The following is a 13,139-nucleotide window of genomic DNA, read 5'->3' as shown; positions in this document are numbered from 1 at the left end:
TAAAAAAAAAAAAAAAAAAAAAAAAAAAAATTTAAAAAAAAAAAAAAAAAAAAAAAAAAAAATGTAAAGAAGGTAAACCAAATAATGAATTAAGAGGAAACATATCCCTTCTGTGGCACATTTGATAACCAGGTAAAAAAGTAAAATCTATTCTAGATACTACTAAAAAAGAATAAAGTAAAATAATAATTTTTCATTTATACTAAAATAGCAATATTCCATGTTCAGTGACTGCAGACAGGATGGCTATTGAAAAAAAAACAGCAGATAAGTTTCAAAGTCCGTTACTCATGAAGTAGATCTGCTACCTGACAGTAAGTCTGTTCAGAAATATTAAAGGCATAAAGCAGACCAAAAGCAAATGACAACAGAAAGTTCTTTCTGTTAGAGATGATTCATGGAGTAATCTACATTAGCAGCTTATGTATACATTAGCAGCTTATGTACATAATTAGATATGCTTAGGATTGTAGCTTAGAAGGGAACCAAAAATCAATATAACAAATAAAGAACAAGGACTAGAAAATAAATGAAAAATTCCACAGGGAAAGTGAGTATTATAAGGTTAGGGATGTGGAACTAGATACTAAACATTTTTTTTTTTTTCAAAAACTGTGAATCTGTGTTGTCTCACAGAGTTGTTCTATAAAAAATAAACAATTACATGACTCTTGTGTGAAACCGAATTCCCATAAGGCAAGTAACTAAGCAAAGTTAAAATCCAAAGAAAAACGTGACAATGAGGTAGAGGAAGACAGACTAATTCTTCAGGAAGAGTTTAAAGCTGTATTGGTGATCATGCCGGCATCGTCTTAGGTTCTGCCAGTAACCCAAAACAGACCCCAGCTCTTAGAATGAAATATGATGAATAGACTTTTTATTATAAATAGAATGTTAATTTTTTTTTTTTTTGTCTTTGGGCCTTTAATTGAAGCTAGTAGTTTCTCTTGCAAGGTGATTTAGATGTCATACTCTCTATGGACAATTTCCAGTCTTAATGTTTAGGACTAAAAATAGGTGGGCTGTTGTTTTAGATTTTCAAATAAGCATGAAATAGAGTAAATACACTATAATTCAACAAGCATTTACTGAGAATCTTCTTTTTTTTTTTTTTTCTTTTTGTCTTTTTTACTGACTGGTAACGGGATCGCAACCCTCGGTGTCGCACCCGTACCGGGGACCAGCAACGGGATCGCAACCCTCGGTGTCGCGCCCGCACCACGCTCAGCCAGTGAGCGGGAACCGGTCTCCACATGGGATCCGAACCCTCAGCGGGAGCGCCACCACGCTCCCAAGTGGTGCACTCTCCAGTGCGCCACCGGGCCGGCCCGAGAATCTTCTAATTATAATGTCAATCAAAAGAGACTAGAATAAACAGGCTGAATGCTTGGCTCGTGGTCTTCATACATTTACTAAAAACATTTTAAAACTGAGATCCAAAGTATTTACATGAGTGAATGAATGCCTCTATATCAATTTACCAATTTATCAATTTAGGTCAGAGATTTACATAAAATGCTTGCTTAAACAAAATGTTTTCCCTAAAATCTAGTAAGTACTCAAGTCTCTAACTCTTGTCTCTTAAGATTGACATGCATACTTTCACATTTAATAAGAAAGAAAGAAAAAAGAGAAAGAAAGAAACGGAAAGGAAAGGAGTGGAAAGGAACGGAAAGGAAAGGAAAGAAAAAAAAGAAAAGGAGAGAGAAAGGAAAAGAGAAAGAAAACCATTCTAAAGTCATACATTAAAGTAAAACTCTAATTTCAGATTTTGATCATTTGGAATGTCAATTTAAATGTATTAAATTCACACAGAGTTAATATTTCGAAAGCTTATTTCTTTCCTTTCAGAAATATCCTTTCCAATGACTGGCTAGTAAATCGTAAAATAAAACTTTAAGTTTAGATTTCCATTATGTACATTACCAGCTTATACATGCACAAAATAGAAAAATCTTTTTTTTTTGATCAGGTACAATACTGGTGCAAACAGTGGTATTTTTAGTTAAAACACCTGACACTAAGGATGAATTATGAAACTAGAAGCTTTCTGTGTAAAAAAAAGCAAGTACAGATTTGTCTAAGTTTTATCATTTTACCTTTAAAAGGACAGAAGTAGCAATGGATCAATCAGTTTATTCAGGGAAGTAAGAACAACTGTAGAAAATAAACATCTTACTGGTATATCTTTACTTTTTATTGTTTAAAAGCCAGGTGCTAATTTTATAAAATATATCAATAAATACCTATGAGATACATATATCAGACTATAGTTCTGGAAAAAAGGCTTATCATCCTCCTCTTTAGTAACAAAAAATTGGAACTATTTTAAAGAAAAAGAAAAACTTTAAGCATAATATTAAAACCTAGCTTCTTGGGCTGGCCTGTGGCTCACTTCGGAGAGTGTGGTGCTGACAATATCAAGGCCATGGGTTCAGATCCCTATATAGGGGTGGCCAGTTAGCTCACTTGGGAGAGCGTGGTGCTGACAACACCAAATCAAGGGCTAAGATCCCCTTACCAGTCATCTTTAAAAAACAAAAACAACAACAAAAAAACAAACCTAGCTTCTTGGAACAATTTCACATTGTATAACCTCAGCAAAAAGCTTCCCTTACTCAGAATATAATTTTTTATTTTATAAGCTAACATTTTTAAATCCAAACTCTGAATTCTCCCAGAGAAAGGCAAATAACCTTACTAAATCTGTTTCCTCACTCTTTAAACAGTTATGGTAATACCTACACCATGGGCTATAGGAAAGATTAGGTAACAGATACAGTTCCCAGCCCAGTGCTAAGCACACAGTAGGTGCTCCGATGACAGACAGAACTCAAAGACTGAATATCTGCATGAACTCCTTCCTATGTCAAATTCTTTTGTGTCAGTAGTCTCAGACATGAGGTCATTTATAAATTTTGTTTCAGACTGTTAACAAGATGTTCCTTTTGTTCCCTTTCTAGGAAGTCATTAGCTAAATTGGTGGTTTGTTGTTTTTGTTAAAACCTTGTGGTTATGTGGCTTTAACATTTTGTGATATGCAATTTCAAGGCCATTTTCAATAAATAAGCCCAAAATCGGTCTGAAATTTAACCTAACAGTTACAGACTTCTTAATATTTCTTGAATCTGTTCTTTAAAAAGCTATAAACTTTTGCTTCCTTTCTTCTTTATATCCCTTCTTCAACTTCATCTCTCCTTCAACTTCATCTCTCTGTCTTCCAGTCTTTCTAGGACAGGACTAAGCGACCTTTCACATGTGACCAAGGATATCACCTTCATGTCCTTTAGTTTCTAAAGCAAACAGTCCGTTTAGAAAATTCTACTTTTTTTGTTTAACATAGAGGAAAAAAAATGGGCCATTAAACACAAAAGAAGGATATAATAAAACAACTCTTCAAAAAAAAAAAAAACGAGATAATTTATTTAGGCTAATTACATTATTATGTAAAGCTGCCTATATGGGCACCTGTTAAAAATAAGGTCATCATGTGGTTCTTTCCAGTTTCTAGACCAGTGCTATCCAAAAGAACTTTCTGTGATCACAGTAATGTTTTATATCTATTATCCTCAATAAGGCAGTCACCTGCCAAATATGGCTTTGGGAAGTGAGACTAAGAAACTTAATTTTAAATTTTATTAAATTTTATTAAATTTAAACAGCCACATGTATCTACTATAATGGATGTCACAGCCTTAGACACTCTCTTGTCCTTTCTTTACCATCTTTTTCTTTACATTTTCCTTACCTTCTTGAGCCTTAACCAGATGCTCTCATTGAACTCCTTGTTTCAAACCCCTTCTCTCATCTAAGATTAAATAGCTTGACATAGTTATAATCCCAAAAGCAAAGAGAATTACTGAAAAAGAAGTCTGAAAGCTAGCTTTAAAATGTGCTTTTTAGATGAAGAGTACTGTAATCAATTATTTTAAATTTCCTAATCAGTTTAATAAAATAATAAAATTAAAAAGAAATAATATATACATCTCTGAATACTTGAAATTGAAGCCTTGACAATATATACTTTCTTCTGAATTATGTCAGCTACATAATTAGTCCCTGGATAAGACAATGGCATAATTAAATACAAGTACAGCAGAAACCATAGTACGACCAAGCAGAATTAAGGGAAAAAATGAAAAGCATTCTGTACTTATCTATTCACATTGATAATACAGAAATTAGTGGATAGAAATATAATAAAATCAAATGCAATAATACAATGTTATTCAACGATGAATTGGGCAATTTCTGTTCCTAGAATTACTTACCACAACACCAAAGATCAGTTCTTACCTCAATTTCAAGGGATTCTGGATGACTGCTGGTCATTCTTTCCAATTTAATCTATGCATACACATTATTTTAAAGTAAAACTTTTAAAAGGTGACCATAAAATCTTAGGGAAAAAAGTTAAGTGTTTTAAGCTCCCACTCTGTTTCTCCTCTCTTCCCCCCCCCATTCTCCCCATATATAAACACATTTTTAAAGCAAAAATTGTAGGTGTTAGGAAAAACAACTACGATGTTTGTTAGGAATGAAATAATGGCCTCTCTCTGGGACTGGTATTAATGTCATCACCACCAATCAATTCTTCCTTTCTTTCGCTCATCAGTTTGGCTTTGAGTGCCCTGGGAGTGGGGTGGGAGGGTGGAACGTGAAGAACAACCTCAGTATTCAGGGATAGGATTCAAAAGAATTCAAGTTATGTGAATAAAAGTTATGTCCTTAAGGTCATATACCAATCTCTGAATGAGACGCTGACTTGATTTTTTTGTTTGGAATTCGAGTAAAAATAATGAAACTTACTATTTTGAGCCAGAGCTTGAAGCAGACAATCCAAGCATCCTTCTAAACTATCCTCAGTCCTGTCAACAGCTGTTATCTTCAGCTTCTTTAAGGTATCGCTGAGATTATCTGCTTAAAGAAAAAAAAAAAAAAAAATCAGAAACCTCACCAACCTTATGACCATAATATGTTACATGATAAAAGGATAAACAGGGCTGGCCAGTTAGCTCACTGGGTTAGAGCATGGCCTTGTTACAACCAAGGTCAAGGGTTCAGTTCCCTGTACCAGTCAGCCACCAAAAAAGGGGGGTGTGGTGGTGGTGGTAAACAGTTACTATTAACATTCAAAAGGTTCCCATCATAGTGAATTAACATTCACATGCCACTCCAAATGGCATGGGACTGCACTATTACAAAATTTGAAGTAAAACTTTGTCCCTTTAACTCAGGAATGAAATATACACTCTATGTGTATATGTGATACCAGGAATATTCCACAGATTACCATAGAGTATCTTTTTCAGTATTACACCTTATTGAGCTATTTCAGGAAAACAGGTATGGTTGAGAAAAATTAAACGTCCATGAAAAAATTATATAGCTTTGCAATGGTTTTATTTCATTTTTGCCTTCCTCTGTTGTATTCTAAAGACAAAATGAAAATGAAGGTTTAGAAGTTTCAAAACAATATGACTTCAAATTACACTGTGTGTTGATTATAAAACCTGCTTTAACACTGCCCCATTTGAAAAACATTTCACATCAAAGTATTGCTTTAAACCAAAACATGTACATTTTGGATTATAAAGCTATGCTCTCCTTCTAAATTATAACTAGAGTCCTCTAGACCACAGACTCTCAAAATCTCTTTAACACTATTAAAACTTGAGGAGCAAATCCCAATGAGCTTTTGTTTACATTATTTCTATTGATACTTAACATATTTAAAAAATCAGAACTGAGGCATTTAAGGATTTATTTAGTAATTCATTTAAATATTACAATTATGAACCTATTACATGTTAATATAATTAGCATTTTAAATAAAAATAACTATATTTCCAAGACAAAAAAAATTTAACAAGAAGAGTGGGATTGTTTTAGATTTTAACAAATCCCTAAAACATGTGGCTCAATCAAAAATTGGGCCGGCCTGGTGGCGCACTGGAGAGCGCGCCGCTTGAGAGCGCGGCGGTGCTCCCGCCGAGGGTTCGGATCCCATGTGGAGACCGGTTCCCACTCACTGGCTGAGCGCGGTGCGGGCGCAACACCGAGGGTTGCGATCCCGTTGCCGGTCCCCGGTACGGGCGCAACACTGAGGGTTGCGATCCCGTTACCGGTCAGTAAAAAAGACAAAAAGGAATAAAAAAAAAATAATAATAGGATTCACATATCTGCTTCTGTATTCAGTCTTTTGTAATGTACTGTTTTGGTGGAGCAGATGAAAAACACTTAGCCTCACATTCATACATAGTTGGAAGGAAAACAGGGGAGTATTTTAATAGCCTTTTCAGATAATTGTGCATACTTTGATACTACACCAAAACTTGACAAGAGGTAATTCTTTAAAGATTAGTTGCCATGTGAAATCTGAAATAATATTGATGAACGTTTCCAACTGTTACATTAGAATCCACTGGTTTCTTGCACTTTGAATCTTTAATATATGCAAGATATTCGTCATGCATTAGTCTTTTAAAAAATATTAGGTTGCCGAGTTATTCATATCTTCCAGATGTTAATATACTTCATTATATTATTTCTAAATATCACATTTGTAATATCACCATTAATCTTATTTAAAAGTAAGCCTTTTAAGTATTGGGAAACTGTCAAGCTTAATGCAATATCAGTTTTCCAAAATTCTATTTTTCTCTTGAAAACTCCAATTTTATCACCAGCAACAAATAATGTCAGATTTTTTTCCTTACATGACAAACTAAGTTCATTCATTTGTGAGAAAATGTCTACCAAATAACCAAAGAAAAACCAGTGTGTCAGTTCAAGTTGAAAAAGTATTTCATGAAAAAAAGTATCTCCGTCAGCTCACAACTCAACGCAAGTGTTTTTTTCCAAAACAACCATCAGATTTCACAATGCCATGCAAATGATAATATGTATCATTTTCATTTGTATAATTTCCATTTCGTCACATAGAATAATTTTAAAATGTGTACTCAAAGGTTGAGTTGTTTAAAAATATTTTTTTCCTACTTCATCATGGACATTCTCAAATGAAACTGGTAGGGTGTTGTTTGTTTGTTTGTTTCACTTCAAGTATGTGTTGGTGAAGAATACAATAATTATTAGCATGGTTTCGTGCTACTACCCTGATTAACCAAACTAGAGCACCAGCAGTTTCCCCCCCGGCCCCCCAATTGGCTTTTGCATCATTGTCAGTGCAATGTCAACACAGTGAAAAAGGCAAATGTTTGCTTGATGTTATTAAGCAAATAGTTTAACCTCATGGACCTCCTAATAAAATACTGAGGACCCCCAGGATCACTGCTCTAATATTAGTACTTCAGGCATTCTCTTACTTCAAAGTAAAATACACATTTTAATAGATTTTTGTACATTGATACTCATGACAATTCTAAAAATATGATGGAATCTTTTGTTATAAAATAAGAGATAACTTACTTTCCAGGAAAAAGTAGATTTAAAAATTCACATCAAATAATCAAGTAATACTAACATCCTCTAGTTATACCTAGTAAAACCTGTGACTAATGTAGTAATCCTAAACCTACTCATTATTAAAAATTCCAAATTATCATTCACAACCAAGGTTAATATTTATTTTCTTAAGAGTGACCAGATAGTTTTGAAATTTGAAGTATTTTTCTAAACAAAAAGAAAACTATATCCATATGTATCTCTTCTCTCATGGAAGCTGGAAAGCATCATATCTCAGGTATACTTGTTCAGTTTTAATAAGTAGATATTAAGCTGATTTTTCCGAAAAAAAAGTATGAATAGTGTAACATCTAAGTTCATAAAAAGTAATTATCATAACACTAAGGAAAAATAAGGCTTACAACGTTAGTCAAATTATAGCAACTCATCAAAACTATGAGTCAACAAGTTACAAACGCAGTTAAGACTTACTGAAACTACTGTATGCTTTAAATGTACCACTTTATCTGGTCTGTACAATGATCCGAAGGTAGAGTATAAGTATACTCTTATTATACTCATTTTACTCATCTAAGCACTTATATATCTGCACAAAAATCCTAAGGAAGAATGTACTACTATTTGCTTCCTTTTATTTATACAGTTTATAAATGGAGGTATAATGAAGTGAAATAATTTGCCCTAACATCACACAGCTAGTACAGAGCCAAGATTCAAGAATCAAACTAAAGCACTGATTCTAGAATACATTCTCTTAACCTATATGCCCTACTGCTTCCCTGGGTGTTTTTAATGAATACTTAACTTGTAGATCATCATATTAGATTCTACTAGAGAATATTTTGGAAGTAAATATTTAAATGTAATACATTACATTTACAAATAAATTAAATTATTTTAAATTACATTTAAAATAAATAGTTTTAAAAATCGGTTCAGGGCCAGCCCAGTGGCGCACTGGAGAGTGCGCCGCTTGGGAGCGTGGCAGCACTCCCACTGAGGGTTCGGATCCCATGTGGAGACCAGTTCCCGCTCACTGGCTGAGCGCAGTGCAGGCACAACACCGAGGGTTGCGATCCCGTTGCCGGTCCCCGGTACGGGCGCGACACCAAGGGTTGCGATCCCGTTACCGGTCAGTAAAAAAAGACAAAAAGGAAAAAAAAAAAGAACAAACAACAAAAAGGCAGAGAACTAGTCTAGATTAAAAGGGACTAAAGAGTATAGTAGCCAAGTAAAATGCATGAAGCCGATCCTGAATTTAAAAAATAAAATAAACACATTTTAAGATGATTTAGGAAGATTTATTTGAATTCAGAGTATAGTAGATATATTCTGGGGAGAGTGCGGTGCTGATAACACTAAGGCCATGGGTTCGGATCCCATATAGGGATTGCCGGTTTGCTCACTGGCTGAGCATGGTGCTGACAACACCAAGCCAAGGGTTAAGATCCCCTTACCGGTCATCTTTAAAAAAAAAAAAAAAAAAAAAAATCAGTTCAAAATTTCAAAATATGGAGTAAAACAATATGCATAAGAGTCATCCAATAAACATGAATTCACTGATTCAAGTGCTCATTTCTACAAATATAACCCATTATACCTTCACTCCTGCCCTTTCTCTTTGACCTAAGGTCTCATATCATTAAGTAAGGATATGTCCCTCTAGATGTGACAAACTGAGTAGGTCCAAAACTAAATATATCATTTCCTCTCTAAATTAATTTTCTTCCCAAGTCGCTTTCTAACTTTATCAAAGGTACCTCCCTGCTCCACCCCACCAATACATATTTTAGCATCTGGGACATTTTTAATTCTTTCCTTTCCTTTATCCCATCCCCAATACTCCTTGTTTGACACCCCTCTCATCAAGTTTTAGTCTAGATGTTACCACGTCAGAAACCATCTCTGTCCATTTTACCTAAGTCTACTCCTCTCCCTTAACCCTCCAGGGTCATTCTTTACCACTGTACCCATCCTTCACAGAACTATTCACAATTTGTAATTATATTTTTTTGTTTAATTGTTAATATATTGTATGGGGCACCTTGTTTATTATAGTTATTGCATTATATTTACCACTTTGCACCTAGAAGATGCATAGTAAATATTCATTAAAAGAACTAAGTGAATAAGGAGTGAATTCCTTATTTTCAGAAAGTTGTCTAGTTACCGTCCTTTGTATGACGTACTTTAAGAGCCAAAGTCTGCCAATAGGGAAGGGAAGGTAAATGTTATCTGTTAAGTACCTACCGTGTAATCCCATATTACCAGAATAAGGAATACAGGATCTTAGATTTTAAGTAAGAACGGAAGAGATCAAGAAAACCAATTTAAGCATTTAAGAATATAAAACATATAACTAAAAACTACATAGAACAATTCACTTTTTAAAAATTTCTAATTAGTAAAAAATCATTTAGTCTCCCCATGGGAATAATTACTTGCCTATTAATGATATGAGAACTTATTAGAAAAAGTTCATTAAATTTTTCATCCAGAGACAACAAAAGCTATCAACAGAATTATTACAAATTTAATGATTTTCAGCATTTTAAATGAACTAAGGTGAGCACTTAAACCTTACTGTGAATTTGTTCATAAAATAAAGTGTTAGAATGTTCCATATCTTGATTGGAGGAGTGATTACATTAGTATATGCATTTGTCAAAACTCATCAAACAATACATTAAAAATCTGCATTTTGGTGTATATGAATTATATCTCGATTTTAAAAGAGCATACTGGATAATAAAACGATTGGGGCAGGAACCACTTTCCCACTGGCCTCAAGCTTCCTAATGAGGGAATTTCTATCAGTGGCACTTCTGGCCTTTTCTGCCTCCTCATTTGGCAACTGCTTCCCCCTTCTGCCTGACACCCATTCTCCAGGAAAGGAATAATCTAATTATAAGGTGAGAAGGAAAAACTGGACATGTGTGGCTCAGCCCCTTCTGAGTTCTTGCTCTTTTAGAAGGGGAAAAAATTTTCTATTCCTCCACACCTTTGGCTGTCTAGCTGCACCAGTGACAAAATTAGTAAATATATCTAATTCAGCAATGAATATTAGTAGTCCCACTGGACTATACAAAAAGAGTCTTTATCAGTTTTAAAGCAGATATTTTTAATGCTAGCAGACTACTCATGTACTTTTATCCCCAGTGTTTCTAAAACCTTGGTATGAATGAAGAGCATTATTTTTGGACTCCTTCAAACCATGACAGTAAATTTCAATGGTGAATTTTTACCATCCAAATTATTTTTTTGTGTCTATATTTCTGTATTTTAGATTTACTTACAATTTAAGACAACTTAATTCAAATTGTTCTAATAAAAATTTCTCAGCTTCTGGCTCATAGTGAGGCAGTAAATAGAAAAAGAAACAGGTAATTTCCATGGGAGGTTTCAGTACTAAGTATTAACCAAAATAAATTTCTCTTTTTCTTAAAAGAATAATTTTTTTTCCTATATAACAACATATGATCTAGTTGTCTTGTGAAAGAAAATGTGACATCCTACTTCTTAACTGCTTAATCACTACTAAAGCCACATCTAACCAAACTCTAAAAAACTCTTGTCAAAATTACTATGGCAAAGGTCTTAAATCATATCTTGACAAAACCAATGAATTTTCTCAGTCCCCTTATTTGATATCTCTGTGGCAACTGACTCTTTCTATTTTTGAAACACATTCTCTTAACTTCAAAAAGCTACTTTCTCAACATTTGCTCTTGCCCTTCTTCAATCTCCCTTCTCTATCTCCCTCTTTAATGTTAGGGTGACCTCAGTTCTGCCCAAGAGCGCTTTTCTCTTCCTGAGTAATATCTGCATGTCCACCATGTTTTACTGCACTGTAATCCATTTTCTATTTTTTTTTTTGTTTCATATATGTTTATAGAGTTGGTCCTGAGCCAGTCTGAAACCCAAAACCGTTTAACAAATTAGCCTATTGTGTCTTCCACAAAACTATACTACATGTGAGAAAAAAAATTTTTTTTTAGAGGAACTCAAAGACTAACAAAGAATTTAAGTCTCCTCTGGTTATTACCTCCTCATCCCTTTAAATAAATTTCAGATTCTCTAATATTCTTTCTAATGCTAGAATGAGTACATGAAAATTGTTTCTGAGTCTTATGGAACCCAAGCCCACCTTCCCAACTTCTATTCATCCAGGGTAGAAATCCCAGAGCATATCATTACTCTTTTTCAAAAACCTTCAGTGGTTTTATTATTGCCTAAAGTCCAGAATACTTTGCGTCAAAACCAAGAACCTCAACTAATATTATGCCCCTATCTCTCATTACTGTCTCATACAACATTATGTGCGTCAGTTCCACTAGATTACTGGCTTTTCCCAGGCACGCTTCCATTTTTATAATTCAGCAAATTAAATTACTCCTGTCTAAAATGCCTTTGTGTATATTCTCCACCTATAGAATGACTACTTACTCTGCAAAGTCAACAAATATACTGATTCTTATGTGAAACCATCTGTATTTTTGCAGGCAGATCAACCCCTTCCTTTTCCAAGCTCCCATATTTTGTTCATATCTCAATTATGGTACTAATTTCATTATTTATATATTACTACTTATATCCAAGTCAGGTGTCACCATAACCAAACAACTCAAGGACAGAGAAGGTAGCATATTTTAGAGAGTAAGAGTGCAACTTCTGGAATCAGTCAGTCCATCTAGGTTTAAATCTTGGTGCCACATTTAACCTATATATGCTTAAGCAGGTATTTATTTATTTGTTTGTTTATTTATTTATTTATTATTTTAATGTGGTGAATTGAATTGTGTCCCCCCAAAACTCCCTGAAGCGTGAATTGTGTTACCCAAATTTTATGTATTAGAAACTTAGCCCCCATGGTGACTGTTAAGAGGGTGGGAAATCCTATTATGGTAATTGAAAGGTAGAGCCTTGAAGAGGTGATTGGATTGCAGGACCACGCAGTAGTGAATGGATTAAAAATGGTGGTCAGGGGCATGGTTCTGAGGGCTTTAAAAGAAGAGGAGAGTCTGTCTTTCTCTTTCTCTCTCTGCTCTCTCTACTTCCACCATCTTGCAATGTGAGACCCTTGGGTCGCTGTTGCCACCACCAGACAGACTTTGGATTTCCCAGCCCCAGAAACTGTAAGCGATAAATTTCATTCTCTTTATATAAGTCACCCAGTTCCATGTATTCTGTTATAAGCAACACAAACGGACTAATACGGGTAAAAATAGTGCAGTAAGCATCTTTGTACGTGTACACAGTTCTTCTGTTTCACAGGATAGGTTCCTAGGAAAAAGATCACTGGGTTTTAATATTTTTAATTTTGAGATTGCCTGACAGCTTTCCAAAAAGACTGAAAGATTTCACTTTTCCTTCAACTATGCATTGAGAGTATTCTTATCCTAGCATCCTAGTTAACAATAAATATTACCACACTCTATTTCTTGACAGTCTGACGGGTTTAGAGCAATATGTAGTTATTTTAATTTACATTACATTATAAATGTCAGCATCTTGTAATGTTATTTGGCCATTTGGATTTACTTTTCCATGCAGTGCTTATTCACATCCTTTGCCAAGTATTTAAGTAGGTCTGTCTGTCTTGTTCTTTATTGCACAGAACAGACATTAACCATGTGTCTATCACATCTATGTAACTTTCCCCTCCTCATTTATCATTAATCTACTGGTTTTATTTATGTATTTTTTTCCAA

General features: G+C 34.3%; 1 protein-coding gene across 5 annotated transcripts in view; it reads right to left on the bottom strand.

The window, feature by feature from the left end:
- Positions 1-13,139, bottom strand: part of RAP1GDS1 (RAP1, GTP-GDP dissociation stimulator 1) — a 138,514-nt gene that overhangs the window by 109,601 nt on the left and 15,774 nt on the right. For 3 of the 5 annotated variants that reach the window (XM_008571378.1, XM_008571380.1, XM_008571381.1), the window contains exon 2: positions 4,810-4,920. In XM_008571378.1, coding sequence (XP_008569600.1) covers positions 4,810-4,920 — 111 coding nt within the window. The remainder of the gene's footprint in view (positions 1-4,809; positions 4,921-13,139) is intronic. The other 2 variants (XM_008571379.1, XM_008571382.1) reach the window with 1 other exon arrangement.

This window comes from Galeopterus variegatus, unplaced genomic scaffold, assembly GCF_000696425.1.
Source record: "Galeopterus variegatus unplaced genomic scaffold, G_variegatus-3.0.2 Scaffold686, whole genome shotgun sequence".
Classification (NCBI taxonomy): domain Eukaryota; kingdom Metazoa; phylum Chordata; class Mammalia; order Dermoptera; family Cynocephalidae; genus Galeopterus; species Galeopterus variegatus.
The sequence above is the reverse complement of the archived record's forward strand: the minus strand, read 5'-3'. Positions and strand labels throughout refer to the sequence as shown.